The following is a 14,918-nucleotide window of genomic DNA, read 5'->3' as shown; positions in this document are numbered from 1 at the left end:
TGTATCTCATTTTATATGGGTTCTTTAAATAAATATACTGAACTTAATGAAATATTCATTAAATGTAACTTATATTTCGAGTCATGAACAAAGAGCATTCTTTGAATATATGTCCAACAGTCTATACTGAACAGTGGTTCCTCTAAAGGCTTTTCAAGGATTCTTGATGGATATTCTGATTTCTGATTGTTTTAAGCCATCTTTTCCACAACTACCCTCAGATTTGCTATGGAAGCCTGTTCAAAAAAGGGCTTACGATGATCTGAGTTACTAAATCGTTTAGTTAAATAGGAGCAAACCACAGTAGTGGCATAGAATCTGAAATAAAATAGCTCAAATTTTATTCTGTGAAACTGAAATGGATTTAAAAAAATACTATCTTAGCATTTTGTGTAAAAAATGTCAATGTTAAAGACTGAGTGAATGCTTAATTTCTCTACTTTTGCTAAACCCAGCCAGTAAATCAAAGTAAGGTCAGATATAAATAACTGATCATAACTGCCTCATTTCCCCTCACACAATTAATCTTTGCACTCCCAAATTATTCTTGTGTAAAACTATTTCACTCAAAAGAAGGACTACAAGGTCTGCTGAAAGACAGATAAAACGGGTATGTTGGGTTTTTATTGGTCTCACAATGATAAAGTCGAGGAAGCTTTAAATTCAAAGCTGAGTCAGCCAATTTTTAAGTTTCTCCTCTATCTGTGGTTATACAGTCCTCAATAAGGATGGTCACGGACATACTCCATGATATGCTTCAAGGCCAGCCATGTCTCTGAGGCAGTGGGGATGATCTGATCAGCTGGCAGGATAAAACCGTAGCGGCCAGTGTCCCTCAGCTCGAAGGCAAAGGAGTATTTGATTCCCGAATTGTAGGACCAGTCAATGCTACCCCCGCTGGCTTGATCTGAGCACGAAAAAATATAAAAGATGTATTACTAGCAAGAATACAAGAACTCTTATTAATACTGCTAGTCATAACAATAGCTATATCACTTTTAGTTTTGATTTGGGTTGTTTATTAAGCTATAAAACATAACGTGAAATGGAAATTAAAAAAACATAGGCACAATAAATAAATAAATAATAAAAATAACTGTGCTTGCACTCGAGCGAGTATTTATTTTCCTCAACCAATTATTCTGCATGATTGCAGCTCGTCGTTTCATTTATCCATCTGTAACTTTAGTATTGAAGTCACTGTGTACTGGTCTGGTTAAATGAGAGAAAAGATTTACTTACAGATGATATTGCAGATGCTTCCAACCTGGTAGGCGGTGCCATAGAGAGACGTCAGTTTCTGCGCTGCTGCTCTGCCAACAGAATGCTGCAGAGAAGCAAAGCGAACAACACTGTAGCGAAGAAGCCGTATCAACTCCTCTCCCTTTATTGGCATTGCCCTTAAAGCCAACTTTTCTCACTTGGTTGCTGCTTGCAAACAGAAGGACTGAAGAGCTGCTTACAGCCAGAGCTGTGTACCTAACACCATGGTGAACTAAACGTGGAGGTAAAAACATCTCACTTGCCCATCAGCTAATTTTATTTTTTTGAGACTTTAGGAACTTTGACCATGCTCCATTGTAACAGTTTTTGAAACGATCAGAGAAACAGATGATGGGAACTGAATCCTTGCAGGCTATTTGGAGGGAGAAAATCACCCAATGTCCAATTACAAGAACACAGGCCACAAATCACTGCTGATGTAGGGGTGGCTGTGGCTCAAAAGGTAAAGCAAGCTATGTACTATTTGGAAGGTTTTTGGTTTGATCCCCGACTACTCCACCCTGCATGCCGAATGTGGGCCGTGGGTAAGATACCCAAAACAATGCTTCCGGCATGATGGCGCCTGTGTTTGGCTTCGCCGCTGCCGGGTGTAGTTGGTCTCGCTCTATTGTCGTGTTTTTTCTTTCTACTCTGCTGTTTTTTAACTGTTTTAATGATGTACTGGCTGCCTTGGTCTACGATCGTCTGACGCTGTTATCCATCCGTTCGTCAATGACGGCCAAAGATGTTTTTTCTCCTTCCTTTTGTGGGACTTTCCATTCTCCACACTTTTCTCCGCACTCCTTTGGTACCTTCCACCCTCTGCCTGTGACTGGATCTTCGGCCAGCGCTTTCAGCGTTCCCCGTAGACTACGGAGAAGAAGAGGAAAGAGATCGGGCATCCAGGTGAAGCTTAGGCTCCTCTGGCGGCGGGGACGAATTGGAAAGCGATGTCGGGCGTTTTCCGTTGCCTACGCACATGACAGCTATATGGAGAGGAATCTGTCTCCCAAGGCCCTACTTGGATATAGGGGGCCCGGCTTTCCAAGGCCGTGTTATCTCAGAAGGGTTCATCCAGACTCTCCTGCCGACTGGCTTTTCATCCCCTCGGTGAGTGGAATATATGAACGTGAAGGGTCTGATCCCGAGAATTTACGCCCTTTAATTCGAGAAACTCTAGCTTCTTCCAACAACAATGTTTTCACCCCGCTGTCTATGGCGCTCTTTAATGCCCGATCTTTGACGAATAAATCGTTTGTGCTTAACGATTTTATTGTTTCTAAAAATCTGGACTTCCTGTTCTTGACTGAGACCTGGCAACGGGGGTCGGATTATTCGTCTACTATTGAAATGTGCCCAAATGGCTTCTCTGTCATTAGCCAGCCTCGAGGATCTGGTCGTGGAGGAGGCCTCGCGGTGGCATATCGGAGCCGTTTTAACTGCCGTTCAGTGAAAGTTGGACACTTTCTGTCTTTTGAACTGCAGCTCATCAAAATTGGAAAGAAGGATCCTTTTTACTGTGCGTTGGTTTATCGCCCTCCTGGCCCAAACAACTCGTTTTTAGCCGAGTTTAGTGATTTTCTGTCCTCTACTATGAGGTTGTCTAAATTGCTTCTTGTGGGAGATTTTAATATACATATTGATGATGAGTCCGACCGCTTTGCTAGGAGTTTTACCAGTATCATGGACTCTTTTCATATTATCCAACATGTATCTGGCCCCACACATAACAAAGGCCATACACTGGACCTTGTTTTTTCTTTGGGTCTGAATATTGATTATATCTGTTCTAAGGACATTTTTATTTCTGACCATTATTGTGTCTTTTTTAATATGTCTTTTTATGAGCCTATGTCTCCTGTTCATCGGACAGTTATTTCCCGCACTTTAGACTCCTCCACAGCACAGAAGTTCTCTGATGTTTTTAATTTAACATTATCCCCACAAAACGATGTTGATTGTTCTATAGATCTATTCAATTATCATTGTCTTTCGATCTTAGATGAAATCTGTCCGATTAAAATGAGACCTGTGCCTGTTTCCAAGTCTGTACCCTGGTTAAATGACAACATTCGTCTTATAAAACGTAATTGTCGTAAAGCCGAGCGGTTATGGAGGAAAACGCACTTAAATGTTCATCTCCTCTATTTAAAGGATCTTTTAGCCTCCTTTAACAATGCTATTAGAGTTGCGAGGGCTGCTTACTTTTCTCAGTTGGTTGCAAGGAGCAGAGGTAATCCTAAAGTTTTATTTGATACTATTACTAATATTATTACTCCTGCTCCACCTGCTGCTATTATTTCTTCTGTTGAAGATTGTGAAACTTTTCTTGCTTTCTTTTTAGAAAAAATTAGCAACATAAGGAAAAACCTGTCTTTTTCAGCGTCTGCGCTGTCTGTTCCCACGCCAGCTCGGCCTGTTGTTTTAGAAGGTTTTTCACCTGTTTCACTACCAGAGCTGGGAAAAATAGTTAGTGCAACAAAATTATCCTCTTGCTCTCTTGATTTTTTACCTGCATCATTATTTAAAAATGTCTTTTACTCTACTGGTCCCTGTATTCTTACTATAATTAATACCTCCTTGGCCTCGGGCATAGTCCCTGCCTATTTTAAAACTGCTGTTATACATCCCTTGTTAAAAAAGCCTATGCTGGACCCATCTCTCACTAGCAATTATAGACCGATCTCAAAAATTCCGTTAATTGCTAAGATTCTAGAGAAGATCGTGGCTAAGCAGCTTACAGCAGTTTTAGATAAATATAGTATTTTCGACAAATTTCAATCTGGCTTTCGTAAAGTTCATTCCACTGAAACAGCCCTTCTTAGAGTTTCTAATGACATTTTGTTACAAAGCGATGCAGGTAAATGTTCTGTTCTCTTAATGTTGGATCTTACGGCGGCCTTTGATACTGTTGACCACTATATTTTACTTAACAGGCTGAAACACTGGGTTGGTGTCTCTGGGACTGCATTGAAATGGTTCTCCTCGTATCTCTCTGAACGATATTCTTCTGTGGCAGTTTCTAAGTATAGATCATCTTCTGCGTCCCTGTCTTTTGGTGTGCCACAAGGCTCTGTGCTAGGGCCATTACTGTTTTTAGTTTATTTACTCCCTCTTCAGCACATTTTGAGCCCTTTTGAGGATATTTGTTACCATTGTTATGCAGACGATATACAACTCTATATATCTTTTAAACCGGAAGAGGCTTCTAAGCTGCGGCTTTTAAATGTGTGCTTGGAAACCATTAAAGGCTGGATGGCTGAAAACTTCCTCCAACTAAATGAAAGTAAAACCGAAGTCCTCTTATGTGCCCCAGATAGACATATACCCAGTATAATAAATGCTCTTGGTCCTCTTTCAACGTTTGTAAAACCATCTGTCAGGAACTTAGGGATTATCCTTGATCCTGCTCTTACGTTAGATAGTCATGTTAAATCTCTTGTTCGGTCTTGCTTTTATCATTTAAGAAATATTTCTAAATTGAGCTCTATTATATCCTATACCGAACTGGAGATTGTTATTCATGCTTTTATCTCTTCACGACTGGACTATTGCAATTCCCTGTTTACTTGTTTAAATAAAGGTTCTTTGGAGCGTCTGCAGATCGTTCAGAATGCTGCAGCAAGACTTTTGACGAAAGCTTCTAAATTTTCACATATAACACCGTTGCTCATGCAGTTACATTGGCTTCCTGTTGAATTTAGAGTCCAGTTTAAGATTTTGGTTTTAACTTTCAAGGCTCTTCAACAACAAGCACCACCATATATCATTGAACTTTTACAGCCCTATGCCCCTAGTAGGTCTCTGAGGTCGAGTAGTCAGGGCCTACTTGTCATTCAGTATACGAGACTGAAAACTAGGGGTGATAGAGCTTTTGCTACTGTGGCCGCCAGACTGTGGAATTCCCTTCCTCAGGACTTACGATCCGCTGATTCATTGATTACTTTTAAAAAACAGCTAAAAACACATCTTTTTAAAACTGCCTTTTGCTAACTTTGTTTGTATTTTGTCTTTTTAATCTGTTATATCTTGTAAAGCACTTTGTGATCTCTATCTAGAAATGTGCTATATAAATAAAATTTTACTTACTTACTTACTTACTTACTAACCCAAGTTGCTCTCTGATGCTTCCATTGGAGTGTCAAAGTTTGTAAAGAAAATACTTGATTGATCAGGTAGAGTAGAAAAGTGTTGTGTAAGAAACAGTCCATTTACAGAGAATACACATGATAGTGTAAAATCAGGGGACTTTATCATCAGTTGAAAGTGACTCTCCTGTTCAGGAGTTTTACAGTTCATGGCAGCTTGATTAATATAGCCCAAAACCACAAATTTGTGTCACGGGGGTTTAGTCATGTATGAATAACTGCAGGATTATGGGTCCATTAGGCATTTTTCTCAGACTTCATTTGCAGTGCTGTATGAATATGAAGCAGAGTACTGCTGAAAAAGAGCGTACCTGGCTAAGTTAAGGCAGACAATTTGTCATGTTTAGTAGTGATGAGTTTATAATTCACCTACCCCAAAGCTAATTATTCACATTCACAGCTATAAAACTTTAATTAGGTGGAAAATTGCAATCCCCAGCTGAATGATATCAACAGTCAAAAAGCAGCCTACAGGAAGACCTCAGATCAGGTTATCAGACCAGAATCCTTTGTCTTTTTGACAATACGCATAACTCACAGATGACACTTACTTACCTCTCGCACGTATAAGATTACTCTTGAAAACATTGTTTAAGCAATGGCAAACATTTCGAGCTTGCTCTGTTTTCTGCTTTCTTACCAGCTCGGCCTGATGGTTTGCGCTGCTACAGACATAGCCGTAGGGGTACATGAGCAGCTGGGAGTAGGAGTGGACAGAAATGAAGGCCTTGAAGTTGCCGTGGCTCTGGATCAGGTTCACCACGTTCTTCACCTCGATCTCAGAGTTCGCCGAGGGGCCGTGGTAGGAATCGGAGCAGGGGTAGCTACTGGCACCGGGGCCTGGACATATCGCAGAGAGATCATCATAGAGCAAACGCTCACAAATGACAGACATATGTCAGAAGTTTTTTGTAACATCTCATTAGAATGTAAGAGGGCTTAAGGAATTTCACTGACGTGTTACAAGCAAACATTTTGGGTCATTGGGTATTCCAGAGGAATCCGGTTCATTCAACTACAACAATTCTAAAGTCTAAAGTGACTACAAGTCTAAATCCTTAACACACGTACGAGCGGTTAACAGTAGTAGTAGTAAATGATGCTATTCAGATTCTTTTTGATAACAAGTAAAAAGAATGTGATTATTTACCCGGCAGGTAATTGACAAAATCATGAGATGCATTCAGTTTTTATAATACTGACCACCAAAGCCTGCGTCCCAGTTCCTGTTTGGATCGACTCCACGGCACGCATAGCCAGGGTTCACAGAGCGGGTCTTGCGCCACATCCGATCCTGTGTTTCACAAAACGTCATTCGGTGTGAATCATCATTTCTTTTTCTCTCTCAGATGATACTGTATTGATGGAAAACAAACACAGTTCTACTTGTTTCTGCATGACTAACATCTTGCTCTTCTTTCGAGTATCTACTCTATATATGCGACACATAAATAACATTATCTGAGGAGTGCCAGTGACGTACATTGGTGTGGGAGAAAACATAGCCATCAGGGTTGGCAACGATCAGCATGTAAAGATCCATGGTGTTCAGGAGGGAAGTGAGGGAGGCGTCGGTACCGTAATCCGTGGCAATCTAAGCAAGGATGAAAGGTTTTGTAGAAACGTAGAAAAAAAGACACGCTTTCACATATTACATATTTAAGATGAAGCTTTATAAATAAGGTAAACAAGGTCTGCGAGAACAGAGAAGAAGGAACTGATTAAAATAAGAAAATGATAGGAAGGAAAGTGAGGCCCAGTGCACTCAGACAATAACTCATGCTTTTTTAACATAAACATCCAGTAATATGTTTAAAAGGAAAAAACTTAATAAGTACAGAAAATTAATTTGGTTCAAAAGCACAAAGTTCTTGCAAAAAATAAGTCAATTATGATCATTTAAATTCAGTTTACTCAGTTTAATTGACATCTTGTACCTTGTTGGCGGTCCACACTCCAGTAGCCTGAGTAACCCATTCTCTGGCGTGGATACCAGTGTCAACCCAGATAGCAGGACGATTGTAACCACCGGTGCTGAACTAAACACGAACACAGATTCAGACATGCTTTTACATTTTGCTTCTAAAGGTGCAGTCAATCACGATTAACACATGTAGATGTATGCACAAAATAAAGCGCATCCTCTCTTTACCCCACTGTGTGAGTGACTTGATATTTGATACCGGATTAATTTTATTAGATAGTTAATATTAGCTATATTTGTCCACATTTATTATAGAGCTCAAAAGTGCAGTGCTGCTGCATTCTGTGAGGCATAACCAGAGTATCTTACCTTGAGCACATACATGGGCCTGTTCTCATAGGACACCCCAATATGCTGCTTGGTGATCAGGTTAGGGTAATCGGCCACCAGCGTGTCCATCCAGCTGTAAATCTGCATAGATTCAGTTCTGACATTAAAACACACATAGGTACACACAAAGTTGACTGGATCCAGTCATGTTTTTTTCTCTAGAGCAGCATACTGTATTGAGATCATGATAGGCTCCAAAGTTTAAGCTCCTGGTGCTGCGTTCCTTCATCTGGTTCGCCTCCATCTCAGCTTTCTCTTTGTCAAGAAGTTCCTGCAGGTGACAGGCAGGAGATTAAAAATTCACTCTCTGTGCCACCGAGTCTCCCAGTGGAAATCAGCTCTATGTTAATACACAACTGTGTTTTGAGGATGACAGACCTGGACGTTTTCAATCATGACGGTGAAGGGAATGTTGTGGAAAGTAAGGTGCTCCTTCACAGGGATCAGACTGAAGCGGGGCACTCGGATGTCCACAGGGAGCTCAGTGGAGACTGGGTCAAGCCAGAAGTCCACCTGTAAACAGATGCGCAATGAGATATCACACATGGGAATGAAGGAACATGCTGCGGGGAAGTCCTGTACATGTTGCATCTAGCATATTCCATAATAAACTAAATAATTTAGAAGAATTCAACTTAAGATGTTTCTCCAGACAGAGTGTGCTGCTGTAAGATCTATCATCTGTAGTTGCTTCAATCTTAAAGGAGCAACAAAATATCTTATTTAATAAATAAATAATGGCAAGGTTAATGTCTGGGAATTTAATGCAGTAAAAGGTGAAGTCCAAAATGACTGCAGGGCCAGAGACGAGCACCTAACTTTCTGTGTTAACCTTCGACCCAGCTGAACTTGATTTGCCTTTTGCGCTGCTAGAAAATTGATGAGAAATCACTTGGCACAAGCTGCCGAGAAAACATGAACATCAATTTCTGTGCTGTTTACCAAAGCTGTGCGTGTGTGTTTGCGTGTGCATACCTCCCACTCCTGCGCCGTCTCCAACGCCTGCAGGAGATGGATCTGTTCCTCTGACTTCACATTGACCCGGATAACCTGATCTCTGCACATCATTATGTTAAGTTTGTAGTTAAAACTTTTAAATGCTGAAATGTGAGCTCAGCAGAAGAGAAGAACTTTATTTATTGGTTACTGATATAACAAGCAATTACTGGTGCAGCACAGGTACAGACCGTCACTATATTCCTTAATGAGACTGTAGCAGAGACTTAAGCTTTCTCTTAGCATAAGCTGTGGATTGTGCTACCATTTGAATAACAGTTACAGATACAAGAACAGTGCAAGACTGCATAGCTGAAAATCTCCTCCACATAATCTACCAATTAATACCCTGGATTTAGAGGGATGTCTGGTTTTAAAAAGGTTTGCAGTTTGTTTTTTGAGAGGATAAAAGACATGACACAAAAGTTTAATGTAAATAGGTATTGGTTTCTTTGTTAGCAATTCAGCTATAACCTGCAGAGTTAATGAACAGAAAAATACTTGACATTTGCAGCCAAATGGAGGATTCCTCTCTTGTACTGGTTCTTTTATTTAGAAGAAGGTACAGTTCAAAAAATGCTTTCACCTTAACCACAAATAATGGTTATTCAGATTATTGTTGTTGAACTGTGCACTGTTGTTATTGCTGTGCAAAAGGTTAATAAGAAGTTCCTGCCAAAGCAAAAGGGGACCGAACCCTAAAATGTTATTCTGCGATTCCATTTTAGTCACTTTAAACTCATAGTAGGAGTACTAAAGAATGACCACATGAATTATTAATAAGTAAATCATGTTAGTGTGCACTTTAAACTTACCCAGTGAAGCCCTTTTCAGCTTTGGCCGCAGCCACAAGCACCAGCAGCAACCAGAGGCCTTTCATCTCACCTGTATAGTTCTGGACTGTTCAGAGGAAGCAAGTGAAGCACCTGCTCCTCTGCTCTCCTAATATCCTGTGGTTGCAGGTGGGCTGTTCTCATACGTGTGAGTTAGGTCACTCTACTGATAATGACACAGCTCTACTGGAAAAACAGCTATTTTGAGCAAAGAACATGCAGAGTAAGCACTGATCAGTCTTTTCAGTTCTCAGGAGCAGATAGTGGAAATTTCCACAGATACAGTATGTTAGTGGCTTTGGTGATTTAGTCTGTTCTCATTATACACTCTAGTCATCATATGCAGAGTGTCACTTGGAAAGCAGCCCACAGATTAAGGCACATTAACTGTCATTATCTGAATATCACTGTTCTGGATCATAGAGGTTAGTCATGAATAATAAGCCTTTATACACACAGACTGACTGAATGAAAAACGGTTCAGATTGTGTGACAGACGATGTCTTTCTGTTTTTTTGGCCTAAAACGACGTATGCATGTTGCTAATTGCTGTTAGCAGGTTAGATGTGAAAGTTTCAGTCAAAAAGTAATCCTTCATTGTTACACTGCACTTTTATTTCTTCTAGTTTTTGAAAGGTAAATACACAAAAAACAGATCCAAACTAATTATAGTGATTTGTCATATTTCCCAGTTTATTGTAATGGAAATTTCTTTATTTTATGTATTGATCACTTTAGTAATAGTAATATTACTTTGTCACTTAGTTATATATACATATAGAATAGCATCACAACTGAAGTTATGCTTATCACACTTCCACAGTGAGGCCATTGTGAGTAGGCCAGAGACATCCAGGCGCCATGTGTGAAGAGGGGCTGGATTGACAGCGTGGGGCCCTCCTGCTCTTCTCTGGAAGCAGGGAGGCAACAGCTAAGTTGCCTCCCAGTCGTAATTCTCTTTTGGAAGGGAAGGTTTCACGGACGTAAAGATGTAAACACCTGATCCATGTTTACTTTTGTCCCAAAGGCAGGGCCCTAGAGAGCTCAACACAGCCAAGCTTTCTTTGGCTTAACTGGCTTAAAAAAAACCCTGAAACTCCAGTTATCACAATCTTTATCAAATTTTCTGTTTCCTTTCTTCTTTAGGTTCTTTGTGGGCTCACAAGAAAATGGGCGTCTCATGACTCTTCTTCCACAAGAAGTGATCCCTGTGAGTGCCCACATGATCAGAAGATGGGAAAATAGTGATAGAAAAATATAAATGATAAAGAATATAACAGTAAAATCAAACACTGTTGCAAATAAGACAAGATACTTTTTTTCACCAGAAAACCAAAACGAGTCATACCTTTAAAACCAGTCAGAGCGGGCACGCTCCGTTTTGTGTAACTAATTTTAAATCCCTCTAGAACCGCAACCACATAAACTAGCGCAATAATTTTGTTTTGCATATGAAACCGGAGGAGTTGTACTTACATATTATGCCATCAGCTTGTCCTAAGTCAAGGTTTCCTTCCACATATAGCTTTGCAAAAATTGCATAAAAAGCATTTGCAACAACAAAAACATAATATTCCAGAAACACGTTCAGCTGTTCATTACACTTCCTACGTTGGAATAGATGTCAGCACGAACTATGCAGGGTTTTTTGTTTGTTTTTTTTACCTTCAGGGCCTTATGATCCTGTACTGGTGTTTGGCTTTATGCTTTTCTATATCGTTTCTGGGATGCTTAGACAGACAGGCTTTTTTTTTTTTTGCATCAGCCGGTTTAACAAAACGACAGATTAAGTAATAAATACTTGCATATGCACAAACTAACCAGCAGATGGCAGTGCATTACTAGAATAAAACAACAAGGGAAACTACCATTTATAGCTAGGGTGAGTGATGTCAGGATGGAATTACCTTCAGTCTTAAATTATTCATCTCCAGCTGAGGAACTTTTTGTTTTTGTTGTTTTCACCAGTCCTCGTTTGACTTATAGCATAGTTTATAATGTGCATAAAATGAAATGGCAGAGTTGTAATACAGCATAAAAAAACAGCAACAAAACTAGTATCCACCTTTTAAATGTGAATACTTTGCAAATATAGTTGTATTACATTTTGTTTGATATTTAAAAAATCATTGTAGTAATTGGTAGATTGGTAGATAAACAAATTATGAAAAAATACATTAGTTGCAGACTTGAAACATCCACATCATTAAATGTAACCAGCTGATGTTACTGAAATGTATCAAATTAAACATCTCCAAAGTACTCATGGTAGACCTGAAATATAGGTCAGCTAATTAATTTTCAAACATAGGTCAGTGGATGGCACGTAAACTATTTCAATGGCCATCTTACTCTGGTAATATTTAATAACCAACTCCTCTTTTAAGAAATCAGGCTGCAATATTGTTCCTGAGCATCTCTCCCAGCATTTCTCGAGTGGGATAAACACAATCATATTTTATTACTGTTCGCAGAGGATTTGGGGTTTGGCATTAACTTATTCATGCTGATATCCGCAGCATTGATATCAGGCTGTGCATCACTCAGCCTCCCTACTCACATCAGCTGCTGTGACATCCCGCCAAACCCTCCCTGACTCTCAGAATTAATAAAAAGAGGTTTTAACATGTCACTTCCCTTCCATTTCACTCCCAAACAATCCCACGAGACAACGTGAGAGGAGGGGGTTTAATAGGTGTGGGAAGTGAGCTGGGACTTTCCATCTTTCTTGCCATGGAAATTATTTATTGCTATTCCTGCCGTGTGTGTCTAAAACTTTAAGGGGCTCTACATGCAAATGTGGATGTAGTTTGCTTCCCCATCTCTTTGTCCGCTGTCATTTGCTGCTAAAAGATATATGAACAAGGCAACTCCCAGCCAGCTTGCTCTACATGAGCTCCTTTGCTGGGCTATAAATAGATCCATTGACATTGCATCCCATGGGTAAGCAGCCTCTCAGCATTTCTGAGGTTCACCGGTAAATTGATCATTATTTATTTACTGTATTGCTCATTTGTACATCTCATTTATGAGCAGATGTCACAGAACATTTTCAAATGGTAATGAGTCTTTTTGATGTCTATTGTCGATGTTTACCATTTACAAAAAATACAGCATGAGAAACAATATCACAATACTAAGAAATTTATAATCAGACTAATCCAATGTCATTGGGGGGTTTTTAAAAAAAAATTTTTAGATAGTCTTGAAAACTAGGGTGCACAAAGACTACATACACTCACCAGTTGCATCATTAGGTAACCCTGTTCAACTACTTGTTAGCATAAATCTCTAAACAGCCGATCAAATAGCAGAAACTCAATGTATGCTGGCATGTAGATACAGTCAAGATGACAGGCTAACGTTGAAACCGAGCGTCAGAATGGAAAAGAAAGGTGATTTAAGTAACATGCTTTTTAACCAGATGGGCTTGTCTGAGTATTTAAGAAACTGCTGATCTGGTGTGATCTGATTTCCCACACAACTATCTCTATGGTTTACAGAGAATGGTCAGAAAAAGAAAAAATATACAAGTTTGTTAAAAATTCCTTTTTCATATCAGAGGTCACAGGACAAGAGCCAGATGGCTTCAAGTTGATATGAATAGAAATTCAAGTAATCACTTGTTACAACCAAGTTATGGTCGGTCAACCAAGATGATTGTGAAAGGAGTCCGATACAATGAGTCAGTGAAACTCACTTCAGACGCTCTGTAATTTAAAGATGTGAGAATGTAATCGAACTGCTGATCAGAGGGAAAGTGTGATTTATAGGATACTCAAGCCTAACATTAGCTGGCATAATGTTAGCTTATAAATCAGCTGTTTTTGTGACTTAGCAGGTTGTCAGCTGTCTGATGACAAGAGGGTCACATGTCTAACCTGCTGACCATAATTAATTAAGACAATATCAGGAATCAGCGAGCACATTTATGAATGTTTTTGCATGCATGAGCCATGACTTCAGTTCAGGAGATGGGGCTCGAGGTGAGGAGGAAGAGGATGACGTGTTATGCCATTTGTGTTTTCTCTTTCCTTTCCATTTTGGCTTCTTTGGTGAAGGGGAGCCTTTTCAGATGATAAAGCCGAGATAAATCAAGATGCGATCCATCATATCTTCCCTCTGAAGGTGCAGACACAAATTAAAACTTGCCTAGAAGTTCTCTCCTCCTCCACCTTCGGCGTACTCCATGTGTGGTCGGTTTCTAGCCACATCTCGGCTGCTGTAGTCAAGACAACAGGACAACGTGGTGGCTTACGTAGACCAGCAAGTGCGTCTATGCATTATTATTGTTATTATTAGATAATTCTAAGCTTATGAGAATGCAGCTGTTAATTGGAAGATGTAATTACACACTCAATCCATAATTATGAGTACAGTATTCTGTTTTCTATTAAATAACCTGAAAGTAAAACTGACCATACCTTTAAATCTTGTGTTTGCAGTACCAGTGTCGGTCTGTGTTTTCTAATCTTGGTCAGTTTTTGTAGTTCTTCTGAGTGCTCTTTGTTGTCACTTCCTCTTTTACATTAGCACATAGTTTTCTTTTGTGTCTCAGTAAATTGGACTTCTTGTTTTCTCAGCGTCTACAATATTTACACCTGTTCCCAACTATTGCAATGTATTTAGCCTTGTGTTTGCCACTCTATTCAACCTGTAGTGTATCCTGTTGCCTTTCCTGAGTTTCTCCTCATGTCTCTCTCCTCTTTGCTTTTGCATTGTCATTCTGGTTATTATTGTCTTTCAGTTCTAGTAGATTTTTTGGACTTTTATTGGTGGATCTCTTTTCACCTTCATTAGATCATTAAAGACACCTGTATTCTTTCTACTTTCCTCATCTTACCCTAAAGCAAAATTAGTTGGCAGTTGGCAGTGAAAAAGGTTAATAGCACAAGCAATATTAAGTGGCACTTTAAAGTCCCATCTACTTCTCTATTTACTTTGACACTGAGGCAGAGCCAGTCAACATTTATTAAGCTGGAACCATTATTTATATTTATCTGGCACAGAAACTGATATCTATTTTTTTTCTTTTTGTTTATTTTGTTCTTTCTCTGAATAGCAAACTGTTGTAGGGAAGTCATGTTTTGTGTATGAGTGTGTATGTGGGAACAACAACGCTAGAGAAATGGATCCAAAAAGTTCTGGAAACATAATAACGGATGTAACTCCAGTTCAAATTAGCTTCACAGTGGTCTGTCCCCTGCTCGCAAAGATAATCACACAAAAAAAGGAAAAAAAATCGATCATTTTCCCATCAAAAGTTCTTGTCCTGGATCTATACACATTATTTTTCTGTTCGAGAATTAATGAAGGATGCATTAAGGTGCACTCAATCATCAAGGTGCTGCTGATTTGAAAACA

General features: G+C 39.4%; 1 protein-coding gene across 1 annotated transcript; it reads right to left on the bottom strand.

The window, feature by feature from the left end:
* Positions 1 to 588: 588 nt before the first annotated feature.
* On the bottom strand, positions 589 to 9,691 carry LOC113027430 (carboxypeptidase A2-like). The gene is made up of 11 exons (XM_026177044.2): positions 9,537 to 9,691; positions 8,701 to 8,782; positions 8,104 to 8,238; positions 7,898 to 7,996; positions 7,705 to 7,806; positions 7,349 to 7,450; positions 6,895 to 7,005; positions 6,615 to 6,705; positions 6,052 to 6,251; positions 1,243 to 1,327; positions 589 to 907 (listed from the first exon to the last, which is right to left on the bottom strand). Exons 1-11 carry the CDS (start codon positions 9,599 to 9,601, stop codon positions 720 to 722), a joined length of 1,260 nt encoding a protein of 419 aa, XP_026032829.1. The 5' UTR covers positions 9,602 to 9,691; the 3' UTR covers positions 589 to 719.
* Positions 9,692 to 14,918: the final 5,227 nt, after the last annotated feature.

Source organism: Astatotilapia calliptera, chromosome 7 (genome assembly GCF_964374335.1).
Source record: "Astatotilapia calliptera chromosome 7, fAstCal68.1, whole genome shotgun sequence".
NCBI classification, from domain to species: Eukaryota; Metazoa; Chordata; class Actinopteri; order Cichliformes; family Cichlidae; genus Astatotilapia; species Astatotilapia calliptera.
Note: the sequence above shows the minus strand (reverse complement) of the source record. Positions and strands in the feature narration are given on the sequence as shown.

Excerpts from the sequence above, each read along its gene's own strand:
- LOC113027430 (XM_026177044.2), bottom strand. The coding sequence starts at position 9,601 with ATGAAAGGCCTCTGGTTGCTGCTGGTGCTTGTGGCTGCGGCCAAAGCT. Across the intron at positions 8,239-8,700 it reads AGACGGCGCAGGAGTGGGAG|GTGGACTTCTGGCTTGACCC; the intron begins GTATGCACACGC and ends ATCTGTTTACAG. Across the intron at positions 7,807-7,897 it reads CCTATCATGATCTCAATACA|ATTTACAGCTGGATGGACAC; the intron begins GTATGCTGCTCT and ends GAATCTATGCAG.